This window comes from Chanos chanos, chromosome 6, assembly GCF_902362185.1.
Source record: "Chanos chanos chromosome 6, fChaCha1.1, whole genome shotgun sequence".
In the NCBI taxonomy this organism is placed as follows: Eukaryota; Metazoa; Chordata; class Actinopteri; order Gonorynchiformes; family Chanidae; genus Chanos; species Chanos chanos.
Window position 1 is genome coordinate 17141391 of NC_044500.1, and position 13924 is coordinate 17155314.

General features: G+C 43.2%; 1 protein-coding gene across 1 annotated transcript in view; it reads left to right on the forward strand.

The window, feature by feature from the left end:
* Nucleotides 1–13924, forward strand: part of sez6b (seizure related 6 homolog b) — a 130560-nt gene that overhangs the window by 86989 nt on the left and 29647 nt on the right. The window contains exon 5 of the mRNA XM_030778118.1: nucleotides 950–1139. Within this exon, the coding sequence (XP_030633978.1) occupies nucleotides 950–1139 (190 nt within the window). The remainder of the gene's footprint in view (nucleotides 1–949; nucleotides 1140–13924) is intronic.

The window sequence follows — 13924 nt, forward strand, 5'->3', positions numbered from 1 at the left end:
GGGTAACTTTGCAAACACTGGCAGTTTCTTATTGCTGGGTTCAGCAGCCTACCTTAAGTAATGACAGGAGCTTGTCTGTAGGTTTAGGATGGTTATAGAGGGGTTTTTTGTTTTTGTTTTGTTTTTAGGTTTTGGGGGTTTTTTGGAGTTCTCCTCTGTACTCCTCAGTGGAGTGAACCACAGCAGTTAATTGTTTTTTTTCCCCCTGTAACCAATTCTGTTATTATATTAGTCTCTTATATCTGAGGAAGATCAGTCCAGTTCATTCCAGAACATCTCTTCATTTGAACGCTGCGTTACGAGACGCTGACGCTGTAGGCCTCTGTTTTTTTAAGGGACACATACAGCTGTAAGTAAGACAGGTGTAAGTAAGACAGCTGTAAGTAAGACAGGTGTAAGCAAGACAGCTGTAAGTGAGACAGGTGAGCCGAAGAACAGCGGGCATATACTGCTGATAACCCCAGCCGCAGACTAGGGAATTAAGCCCATGTGAAATGTTACCCTGATTTGCACTAAGCGTTTCTTAAAGCACCACCCACCCCGTTCAGCGGAGTTATGAAAAAACAAAACGGCTTCTTTTTCTGTCACTTGATGTAGGCCTGCTCTCAGGTGGGAACAGGGGATCCTGTCAGATTATCTCTACCAATTTTGACTGAAGGTCGAAAGTCTCCAAAAAAAAAAAAAAAAAAAAAAGCAACAAAAAACAAGGCTACGTAAGCGTGTCTATGGCAGCTACCCAGCGAAGTGCTAATGTCAGAGTGCCAGTAATATACGTGTTCTAGTTACTAATACTCCAGTAATATGTGTGTATCAGAAGGCTCCAGAATATGTGATTCAAACATGCCTACAGCGCATCACACAATTCTGTGGGGACATATGCGACACACTCCCCCCAGCAACACGCCCAGTAACATACATGAACTGAGTTTTTTCTCTGTGGTTTGTCCAGGTGATGAACGTTAGCTTGGCTGAGGGGGACACAGTGACGTTTGAGGACCTGGGGGGACGTGAGCCTTCGGTTCTGGCCAACGAATCCATCCTGATGAAGGGCCTGGTGGTGCGTAGCTGGAGCAACCAGATCACCATCCGCTTCCACAGCAAGCAGCAGCAGCCGGGATCCTTCCTACTCCGCTATCAAGGTGAGACCACCGTCAGATCATTAGCTTCAGATCATCACGAGCGTAAGGCTAATCCAGTTACCGCTAATCGTACAAGGCGCTGCCAATGTTTCAGACTGGCATTTAGCCAAAGCCCTTAACAAAGCTGTTTATGAGTCTACGTGTGCTGATTAGATTGGCAAGCTTGATTACGTATCTGGGAGGATGGGAGCTTGCGATCATTGCTTTCCATTACAGGAGAGGTTCTGTGCATTGAGAGGGAAGCGTTTCTTGTTATCACTTGTCAGCCTGATATGCTCACGTTAGCCTGAAAATGACAAGTGCTGTCAATAATATGCTACGTAATTACGTCTTAGAATAGGTTGGGATAATTCTTAGCTAATAGTCGTTTAACAGAGTTGTCAAAAGGTGACACGCATGATTAAGAAAAGGTTATGGAGACCCCGCTGCTTTCCTGCAAGTTTTCCTCTCCGTCGCATAGGGAAGTGATGAAAAGGAAAACGACTTTGCTCTTGGACTGATTCTTTTGTCTCAGTGGTGTAATGAACTGTGGCAGGTTTGCAGTGGGGTAATGCAATCTTACCAGCCCCTAATGTGCCTGTTGAATAAGAAAACCAACCCCCCCTCGCTCTTTATTTTTCTCTCAATGTGTGTTTGTGTGTGTGTGTGTGTGTACGTGTGTGTGTGTGTGTGTGTGTGTTCAATCAGTCGTGCGCATCACCCAGACTGGAAACTCTTCATTGGTTGATGTAGGGGGCCTACCACATCAGCCAATTTCTACCAATTACCACATGCTGCAGGCCCCCCTATTCTCCCCCAGTGCAATCTAATGTTCTCCTAGAAGCACACTGGGTAGATCTGTAGAGCCAGGAGCATGTAATATTACAGCAGAGCTTCTATTTGCTTGCTCTGGACACCAAGGACATAGTACATTTTCTTAGGCCAGGGCACAGTTGTCAGGGGCCATTTAGAATGAGGTAAAGTCATTTCAAGCCACAAAAAAGGGGAGGGAGAAAAACTTCTTCTCATCTTCTTCAGTTTGTGCTTTCGACCAAAATGGTTGTTAAAATTGTACTTTTAGAGAAATGGGTTTGAATTGCAAAATTACTGTAGTTTGATGTTTATGTCCCACTGTGATTGCAGCGCTTCTATTTTTTTTTTCAAAGAGCCTCTCTTCCACTCTACAAAGGAAAGATCCCTCTGTAATATTCAATTCGTAATTGGTACATGTGTACAGAGAGAAAAGAAACGGTCGTTTTAAGCTTAACTCAATTCCACAGCCATAACAAAGAGGCCAGTCTTCTTCTGGGTGATAAGGCATTTTAAGGCCTATAAAGGAACAGAAACACTTTGGAAAGTTTGGGTTCGTCTGAGAAGGGTTGTGTTAACATAAGAGAATGAGAGAAAAATCAAGAAGTCAGCAATACACTGCGTTTCAACAGGACCTAGAGTGAGTGGCAGCAGAGCGGGTGTAAGATATGCCACCCTAACAGAGGATCATTAATGAGTTTGTGCTTGCCAACCTATACCGACCACATATGCCACTCCGTCTGCCCGCCCCCCCCGCATAAGCACACGCTTGCAAAACAGACCGGGCGGGCGTTTTTTTGATGGATGAAGGCGAGCCTAAATGGCAACGCTACTTTGGAGCGGAACACATTAAAGATTTAGGTCCCCTCTCAATAATTCAGATCAAAATGAAAGGGCAAGCAAGGGGGCCCCTCCTCCTCAAGATGAGGTAAAGGTTAAACACAAACAAGGCAGGATTGATGGAGTGGAGTTTGGGAGTGGAGGAGTGGAGAACCGGGGGGGGGGGGGGGGGGGGGGGGGGGGGCGAGGGCCGGGATGGCCTTTCGACAGGACGCCACCCCCATCATCGCTCTGAGCCTTGCTCACAGCTCAAATGTCACGGAGCGGTAGCCATGCCTCTCAAAGTCTCCGTTACAGCACAGTGCGCAACTCACTCACACTCTCTCGCCACAGAATGTCAAATGGAGAATATTCGGCAGACTAAACAAATAGACGAGGAGTTTGAGTTGGAAACAAACTTAAAGGAGAAAAAAAAAAAGTGCAAGGTGAACACAGTTTAGTATCGTTGATGATGAGTATATAAAGGTTTATGAAAGGTGTTGTCATGAGTATCAGACAACACCTGTCATCCATACACACGCTGTGTGTTCCAGTTTGTTTTGGATGTGTTACATTGATTGGAAACGGCGCTGTAACCATCGTGGGCACGGGGTTTCTGTGGCTATAGGCTGTGGTTAAGGAGTGTTTTCTGTGGGAGTCAGCAGTGCGCCGTAGTGACTGAGAGAAAAGCCGTTTGTCTCCCGCCGCGCTGCTGTCCCGTTGGAGATTAACCCCAGAGGAGAGGGGAGGCAACCTGCCGAGATTTTACAGCATCTCCTTCCTGACATCAATCCAGACGGAAGCCACGGCAGGAGTGGACTGGATGGAGAGTTGTCTTTGCTCTTTGGTTCTTTTCTCTCTCTCTCCCTCTCTCTCTCTCTCTCTCTCTCTTTCTCTTTGTTTTATTGTTTACTCCTTTTCAGATGCTAAAAAGGAGTAAACAGTAAGCTTCTGTTTACTTCTGTTTAAGAAGAAATTCACCGTATCTCTTTAACCACTTCATGGTGAACCTCACAGATTCAATGTCTGATTGTGTTTAACAGCTTTACAGTAAACCCTTACTGTTTAATGAAAGATGTTCTGTTTTTCTCATTATTCAAAAGAGGAGGAATCCCTAGAAATACCTGATAATGAGGTAATGTGAGGTCATCTTAATTACAGCCATGCTTTTCAACAAAATTGTTTAAAATCAAATGATTCACTCATTCATGCATATCATTTTAATGTTAAAGATACAGGAATAAACCAGATACAGTATAGCATCTCTCTCTTTCCCTCTCTCTCTCTCTGACAGTTATATGACTTGGTTAGTCATAGGTACATACAACACTGCTGTAGGAGTTGAATATCAGTACCTCCTAAAGTACCCTCATTTGCTTTCCATTTGTGATCCTGCATATCCCTCTTATTTCTCTGCCTCTCTGCATGAAAAACTTGATAATTTGCGGCATTGATGAGAAGTCGATATAAAGGAGTTTAATGGCGTGACGTTAAACTTTGGCTCGCTGATCCTGTGGCCTTATCTGTCTCAATGTCTCACTTTACAGCATCCTAGTAAATGTGTGGGTATAAAATGCAGTACGGTTTGGCACAGCTGCTGACTGATGGGGTGAAGAAGATGTACGTCGTGTTGTTAAGAGTGTCTAGATGTCTCCTGCCCTGCATCACCCACACTCCTCTGTGGTTATGGAGAGCAAGAGGAGAAATTATTCTGCTTCTTCTGCTCACGACTTGGATGGCTACATTGGCAGCACTCAGATTATGACTCAAATTGTTCATCTGACATGGGTAGAAGAAGTTGGCTGTAACATTGTAATACCAGACCGTATTGTACCGTTCTGCCCTGGTTTCATTTGATTTCACACAGTTCTTTCAGCATGACCCAGCTCACTAAAACTGTGCCTATCAATCTGGGCACTACTTCACTTTTACCCAAGCAGTATATATTTTATTGAATAGAATTTTAGTATGCATGAGATTACAGTCACTTAAAGCCAGTTCCCAAGCTACAATTCAATTAATTGTCTTGTCTTTTACCGTTAATTAGGTACAATTCAGCCAGTGGTGTTCTCCTTAAATATAATTACTTACGTTTCAGGCAATAGCATTGTCCTTAAATGTTACACAGCTACATTTCACCCAATAGCGTTGCCCTTTCTCACACAGCTACATTTCACCCAATAGCGTTGGCCTCAACTGTTGTGCACAACTACATCTTTATCTCTTGTTATTAAAATATGAAGAGCTGAAAGGCCAACCTTGAAGTTCAGGTGAGGATCTGTGCCAAATCAGCAGAGTCAGTCCACTGAATTATCTGTCTTCTGCTGAAGAAAACAGTGTGGTATCTGTAATGTACTACACACATACCTCTCCTAAGCTCTACCGTCCCTACCCCCCCGCACACGCGCACACACACAGACACAGACACCCCCCCCCCCCCCAGCATACTCCCACCTAACCACCATTCATCTGTTAGGTTTGTGTGAATGTGCAGTCACCGTTGGAACAGCAGCATTAAAAAGATTGGCCGTGTGATGCAGTACGCAATCTCATTGAGGTCCAAGATCACCTTGTCCTTCGCAGTAATGTGCGGAACTTTGGATCAGAGAAGCGTGGAGGAAGAGACAGATCTGATTAGAGATGGACACGCTGCAGTCCAGAGTCTGGATAATTAATTTCCTTTTAATTATCCACCTCTTTTGAGAGGTTGAAAGACTAATGGGTCCTGTAATTCCAGGTTTCAGTTTACACGATTCTTGGTTTTCACAAATTACCCAACATGCTTTGCCTAAAAAAGGGCCATCTTCTCTCTGCATCAACCTGAATGCCCAGACCTGCAACTCTTAGCACGGGATAGGCACCGCTCGATTAACAGATTAAAATAAATATGGCTTGTCAGACAATGGGAAAGATATTGGGCGAAAAGGAACAACAAATACGTTTTCAAATGTCTGCCATTAGATCCAAGTCCTTCCACTCTTCTTTAATACAAGTGGTTAAATTTATTGTGTTCACTTAGAGAGTCAAAAAGTTCATGAAGAGGAGGAGAGACAGAAGGAGAGAGAGAGAGAGAGAAAAAGAGAGAAAAAAGAGAGCGAGACAGAGAAAGTCTGGGCTATGCTTGGATTACCTTGGGTCTTTTCTAGACGACTGCACCATTAGAATGCAGGATAACAAGAATACTAACACAGGCAGACAGTGGAGTCCACACAGCCCTCCATCTGTATAATTGTGCATCATTTGTATAATGTAGTGCAAATGTTGACCTTCTTCGTGTTACATGTCTCAGCAGATCAGTGTCGGTGATCACCCTAGTTAACATAGGACAAAGGCAGAGGCTTCCAGAAGGTGCTCTGACATTTTGCAAAGTCATTGCTTTCAGCAGCATAGGTGTCAGATCCGCTTAAAGTCCCTTACTGTCAGGGCGGTATTTCACCTTTATGTGAATTCCACCTTTGGCTGAGACTGTCACATTTCTGCTACATTAATTTTTATGCTCTCTTCCTGCATAACATTGAGACAGCTATTAATGAAACCAAACTGTCTCCATCTTCTAGTCTGATAACAAGTTATGTCTTGTGCTCTCTTCCTCCCTCTCTCTCTCTCTCTCTCTCTCTCTCTTTCTCTCTCTCTCTCTCTCTCCCTTCTTTTCTCATTTGCTGTTTTTTGTTAAGTGTCTGAAAACTGTGCACGTTTCTGTAGCTCTTTTTTGTGTCTTTATTCCAAAAATACAATGCAAAACAATGATAATTAATCCTCACGCAAATCACACTACAGAGAACACCAGTGAAAGAGACATTGAGCATCGAGAGTTCATTTCTGGCGGAAATCTAAATTGGCACAAGGTGTGGAGGAGCTGGGATATTATTAAATGTTTTATGTGCGTCTTACGTTTGGCACATTGTTCTAAGAGCAGTGATTGCGTGCAAATGGCTTTTAGGTGGAAGGTAATGGGGCTAGAGTCATCATCTCTCAGGCGCTCTCAGGTTTGTTTGCGAGCCACTCCTGGAAGTCAATCAACAACTTGACAGTATGAACGAGCCTGACTTAAACTAAGGCACATTCCTTACATTTTGTGATGACTTTGATGATGAAGACCTCGTCCTAGCTCATAATGGTAAGTGTTAGCTTGCCAACATGCTTTCAAGTAATTCTCTACTCGTTATTTCCTAGGTAGAACATAGGAAGTGTAATAAGTACTTGTAGCTAGTCTCACTTTTATTAGCCCTTTTAGCGTAAGACCTCACACTCCCTGCTGGTGGCAACCTATCTGTAGTCTGTGTTATTGGCTGGTTGGTCCGTGGAGCTTGATCAGGAGGAAAGAGAGACTGATTTGTAAATGGAGGCTTTGGTGACTGGGGAGTCAGCACAGACAACGTCCCCCCGCGGAGTCCACGTCCTGTCATTCACACAGACAGATGACAAATGACGGCAACTTCTTTTTGTGCCTACCCGCATATCATAGCTTGGGACCTTTTTATTTACAAATCCAGAGGTCGCGTGGAGATGAATGACGCAATGAAGCTCAGACCCCAAACCAGTGTCAGGTGGTGTCAACTGTCAGGTGAAAGATTTAGACTAACAGACATAGATTCTTCTGTCACTTCAGCCTCTGACTAAGCTTAGCATGAACCCTTGAATTCGGTGATCCAAACCAACATCCACCTGTACTCCGCAAGCTTACAGTCTTCTGCAAAAAATGTTCCCTTCTTAGTAGTCTAGCCAGAACCTTCCCTCTCCTGCCCAGTGTGACACAGACTGTATCTGGATATCTGTCCCTGGTGGTCATGTGTGGTATGGCACCCATGACAAATTGTTACAATACTAGACAAACATCGATGAAACCCATCATGGTTGACGAGAGATAACTCGAACTATAGTAGTTTCTGGTGATTCTTGATAATAATTTTTCAACTCGTTTAACGTTAAGGAAGATTCTGTCTTTTATTAAACATTTAAATAGGCAGCATCTTTGCGTTCATTCTATTCGGTTACAAGGTGAATTATTGAGATGAATTTACCTTTGAAGAATGTGCCATATGTGTGTCTTTTAAGCTGTTTTATACACCAGTAGCTCTGACTATGAATATCTGAACATAGCCCTGTTCTAGCCCTATCTCTCAGCCCATCAAAATAAAGTATCAGGTCTGCCATGTTTGAAATGACACAACACCTCTCTCACACAAACGTCAACCGTCTTTCTCTCTCTCTCTCTCTCTCTCTCTCTCTCTTTCCACAGCTGTGGGTTTAGTTGCTTACAAAACGTCTTCAGAAATCCACTCAGCTCCCTAGGGCATCCCCTCCAGCAGTGTCACTTTCATACAAGAAATCTGCGACCACACAAGGGAAACATGCCACAATCAAATCTTAAGTGCTCTCGCTTCTGAAGAGTAATTTAATAAAGGTGGCGACGGTGGGGTAAGGGGAGGGGACGGCACAGCAGGTGGAGTGCAGCCGAGACTGTCATTTATTAGAGACGTAATAAGTGTCTCAAGATCCTGCCTGAATCCTCAAAGCCAATTAGTAGACTTGTGACACGCAGTGTGGGACTCCCAGAGCAGGTCAGCGCTCCTCCACAAGGTATCTGAGGGATGATGGGGGATTGGGAAAGAATTAGTTCTGTTTATCATCTGTAAGACACTGATTGATACCCCACACCCACCCACACACACACACACACAACACCCCATAAGACCAGCCCTTGTGTATGCACTTCTGCCATATCCTCAAAAGCCAACGCACTCAGGGTCCTGCTGCTGCAGGCAAAGCTCATTTCCAGTTTGTTAGCCACGTAGCTGTCACCGCAAAATCATCGCCATGAAACAGCTTTGATGAAACCTTAAAGCCAGTCAAAGCCGCTGACCTCCCCCACTGGTTCCTATTGTCATCAAATGAGTAGGTAAATGTATTAATGAATGTAGCGTAGCGATCGCATCTCGCGCCTGACCTTCGCGCCTACCCGCCACGCAAATGCCGGGATGTTGTCGTCCGGGTTACAGCAACCATGGCTTCCATTTCTCATGTGAGCAGCTGCCTTCTCTTTTGGAGTCAAAAATAACAGTGATGACGCAAAGCTCTGGCAAATTGCATTAATTATCGGTTGTGGCAAAAGCCGTACATTAGCGCAGATGTGTGCAACAATTGGATTAGATGCGAGTTTTAGTGAGAGCGTTAGCAAGCACAGGAAACCACACGTTCACCCACGCAATGTATGCAGCTTGATTAGATTTAGAACTTTTGTATTTTTTTCAATATGCTCGATTATTTTTTAAATATACCTGTTAAGGTTTAGCATGATAAGCCATATGAAGCAGGGACAAATATCTGTTTTGCTTATGAGACGGAAAATAAAGTTTCTAAGTTATTCAGTGATGGATTGGTTTTCACAGTTATGTATGCTTGTACACACACTCCATCAGGAGTCTTAAAGGTTGTTTTCCAAAGTGAATCTGACAGAGGAAAGTCTATGTCTGGCAGATTCTTTTCTTTCAGGAGAGTGAATGAAGGTTGACATTCAGTTCAATACGTGAATCGTATCTCCACAAACATATGTAGCATCCCAGAGTTCACTTTTGTGCTGTCTTTAATTGCCTCCAGACAGACTTTTGTGTGAATTGATCCACAGCTCAAAATAATCCATTTGATTTTTTTTTTTTTTTTTTTTAAATGTCATTGTGTCACGTTTATTTACAAAACACACAATTGCTTCCCCAGAGTGGTTTATGTGTTGTATGAAAAGGCAATACTGCACATGCACATACACACTCACACACACCCACAGACACACACACACACACACACACACTGCATTCACTCCCAAAACACAATTGATGCAGTTTTCTCATTTTGTTTACTTTGCACCAGGAGACAAATTCATGTCTTTTTGTATCAAACCCAGTGTGTTGGCAATCTGTCATTTGCATTGTGAGCAATTGAAACAAGCAGTGGTGAGGTGGGAGATTGAACGGAAGGTTATTGGAGTGAAGGGGGGGGAGAGAGACGTTGATGTTGGGTTTTAGTGGAAATGCCCGAGCAATGGGATAAGCTGTCAAGTGTGTGAGCGTGCTGTCAGGGTGTCTGTCTGCGAGCTGTTCTGTCCCCGTGGGTTTCCAGCGCTTTCTGTGACAAACGTGGCCCTTACATTCCCGAACAAATCACGGGAGACGCTTTCAGCGAGCGAACAACGGACACTCAAGCCTTACCCTGAAACACACATCCTCACTGTCTGATTAAGAGCAGGACATTTCTGTCCTCCTCATGCTTCCCACTTAATGAAAATAGCACTCCTTCAGTAACCCTCAGTCATAACTGTCATTCCTTCAGATATAGTAAAGGCGAGAAGAGACTATCGCAGTATTCTGTGCATGACATTGGGCTGTTTTTTGGGGATTTTTTTCCACCCATTGCCGTGCAACTCCTCAAGCCTACGATAGCTTTAATGTGACATTATAATTAAAACTGTGTCACCATTAAATGTTCAAAGGGAAAATTCCTTTTAACACTTTTAAACAGATCTGTGCTCTTAATCGCGTGTGCTCTCTACGTTTTTTTTTTTCTCCTCAAAATATCATAGCATTTTCGAGGATTATTTTTGAAAAGGTTCCAGTGGTCTGTTTCAGCAGTCGCAGTAACCGTCTGGCTGAGCCTGCATAAATAAATTGTACAGTAGGCTTTGTTGATAATTCCTTGGTGGAAAAAACTATTTCATTTAATCCTTTAATTAAAAATTAAGAAATTGGGAGACTTATTAATCACAGACTTGCTGGAATCCTATTAAAAAAGTCACATTGTTCCTGACTGAGTCAATGTACTATCTTGTTGGTAATGAGTTATTACACTTTTATTAAAAGGTCATTAAAGCTGAAGCGTTTTCCGTAATTTAATAACAAAGTACGGGCAGCTTTATCAAAATCTTTTCAATTAATGTACAACTGTAATATTTATTTATTAATTAATTTATTTATTTTTACTGAAAACGAAAGGCCATGGAATGCAAGTGACATAAAACTCAATTAAGCTGAAGGTATTCAAGGGAACAGGCAGGGCTCTCACATTGTATGAACTGATAGCAACGACCACCTGCCCTTCTGCTATTAGCTGCACAATTCATTAAGAGAGTCTTAGGCAATTACCAGAAATTAATGTTAGCCTCATGGCGAAAAAAAATGTATTCCTCAAGCCGGGAGAGGTGAAGAAATTCATTTGCTCCTGCGGAGAGCAGCCATATCAGCACTTGATGAAAAGGCCATCTGGGTTTTGGGAGCTTCTGATAAAGGTCTGCTACAGCAGCGGAGACATTAGCATGACAGACATAGAGGTGCCTGGCCATCAAACCCGGCGAGAACGAGAGAATGACCCTGAGCAAATTTGGCGCGGCTTAACCTTGGCTAACCCTGCGCCCCAATGACGTCATGTGGCGGCTCAACGATTTTTTTTTTTTTTCACTTTTCTTTTTTCGTCGTCTGAGTCCCTGCGTCAAATTCTGTCTGATTGTACCGAGGGTCGATAGCTGTGCGAATTAGCCGGCGCCCGGTCATTTTTCACTCCGACGCACCTGAGATTTCTGTCTGAGGCAGCGTAATGTCGCTGAGTGAAAGCAGCCGCGTTGCGAGCTTCGAGTACGCCTCAGTCAAGTCGCATGACATTATGTGTCGATCCGTCGTGTCGTTTTGGACTTTTCAGAGTCATCAAAAAACGAACCCCCCCTGAAGTTCGCCTCGTGCCAAAGCCATCAGTGAGGCTTGGACATGCTGAGATACTTCATTGTTTTGTCATTTACTGACCCTTTCATACGCCCCCACATCATTAACAGAGGTCATATGAAAACACAGCGGTGAGGCCATTAACTGTGGTTGTCGAGAGCAACCGCCAGTTTATTTTCTCTCGTGAAATTATATTTGAGAACTGGCTTAGTAGGGGATATGCCAAAACAGGACATTTAGATAGCCGGAATTATGTTTTAATGCACCCATGAAAGGAAGAGCATGGCAGCCTAGCCTTACACTTAGTGTGTGTGTGTGTGTGTGTTATTCATATCAGTGTTTTATCTGTTAATGTGTCAGTGGAAATGGTAAAATGTTGGGTAATATTATTTCCATTGAAATTGCTGTCGGCAGGTGTCCTTATAAAGCTGACACTGGGTCTTAGTATCTGTTTTTGTTTCCCTCTTCACGTTATGGTGAGACCACCAGAAGTCCTACACAAAAAAGAAGTCACAGGAAATTCCTTCAAATGATATGTTTATATGTAGGATACCTCGTGAGGTATCTCTGTGTCTCATGAGTAACTGGTATTTCTGTCTCTGCTCTCATGACTTTGAGGACAGCTTTATGAAAGGTGGTGTGGTATCCTGTCTGGCTGGAGAAAGTTTCTCACGCGTCTTTGTCCCCTCAGAACGTGCCCACCATCACACGCAATTAGTCCGAATGAGATCTGATGAGTCAGGCACAAACCCAGTCCCTTCTGTGCTCCATAATTAATGCTCCGGTGAAAAGTAGGATGCATTTTTCATCAGGTCATGTAAAATACAGGAGTCTTAATAGACAATTCATCTCAGTTAGCGAGACAGCGTTCCGGTGCGGATTGAGTGAGAATGTTGGAGGCAGCAGCCAGCATGCCACCAGCTGATTTTCCTCTCCTGAGTTGCATGCACTGGCATGTGTAGAATGGGAATGAGGACAGCTGTTTATCAGAGTATTTATGCTGTTGTGGGGTCACTCAGAGCGTGAAAATACACACGAACACCATACACACACACGAACACCATACACACACACACACATACACACACGCACACACACACACAAACACACACGCACACAGAGCAGTATTTTTGAAGAGAAATAGTTCCAGTAGCCCCTGACCTGTTGTTATAGCAGTCTGACACTGTGGTCAGAGCTGGTCTCTCCAACCTTATCAAAGACCACCCAGAGTCAATGTTGGAGATAACAAAGTCAGATCTGTTGAACTGTGCTGTACCAAGTCTTGTCAATGTTTGGAATGTAAAAAGGAGCCTTTTTTTGTATTGTGTAACTGCTTTTTCCTGATATTGCACCATGTTGATCTTTTGGCACCATGTTGATTGACCTTGATGGACTAATTACACAGTATGCATCTCTCTCTCTCTTTCTCTCTCTCTCTCTCTCTCTCTCTCTCTCTCTCTCTCTCCCTTTTTCCTTTCATACCCCAGTGTTTCTTAACATGGCGTGAGATTCCCCAGTGTGTCATATACATTTACGCTGGGGACAGGTCCCCACCACTTTTTGTCGTGACCCATTTCGTCCCCACCACTTTCAGAAAGCCTTTAGTTAGTCGAACTGAACATGCTTACTGATCGGTCAATCTAAATCAAAATTACGTTGCTGCTGTGCACTCTTTTATGTATGACCCATGTGCCTTCTTAAAGCGCACTTTTTCAGACGTGGTTTTGATTATTTACGAATTAGCAATTAAAAGAAAACATACAAAGGTTGATTCGTTTGGTGACCACAAAACGTATTTGATTTTTCTCAGAGTCTGGAAACATGATTTTGTATGTAAATTTCTTCCGATGATGTTTTCTTAAAGCGGTGTTTTGTAACAAGATACTAGTAATGCACAGTTAGGCTATAGCCTGTTTTAGATAATGTGCTGCAATATGGCTTAGAGTAGCGATGCATAGGTCTAACACAGTCAGTGTCTTATTTGGAAACACAGGTGGTGTGCTTAACAGACATATGAAAGCCACATAACCAACATGTCTAAGTTAGCCTAAGCTTTTTATTGTTTTATATGACAGTGATGTGTGGGCTGCCCTCTAAAAGTCGACGAGTCAAATCATCAGTCGGAGACCCATCAGTCGACTGAGATTCTTCAAGTCCAGCAGTTGTTTTTTTTTGTTTGTTTGTTTTTTTGTCTGTCAGTGTGCATTACAATGACAGAATAAAACAGATAGAAGCTTACAAAAACGCACAGGGATAACATTTCAGCGAGGAATTATGAATAAGGGGAAACATAAATATATTTTTATGCTCTAGCAAGGCTAGCTGGCACACTTGCTAAAAGAAAAAATCCACATGACAACATGCGATGATTAGCTGATGTGATAAGCTGAAACCTGTGGTGGAGTGGTTGGTAAACTAGTGGCTATAACCATGTCTCAGAAGAAGACTAAAGTATGGCGACATTTCGAACTTTTG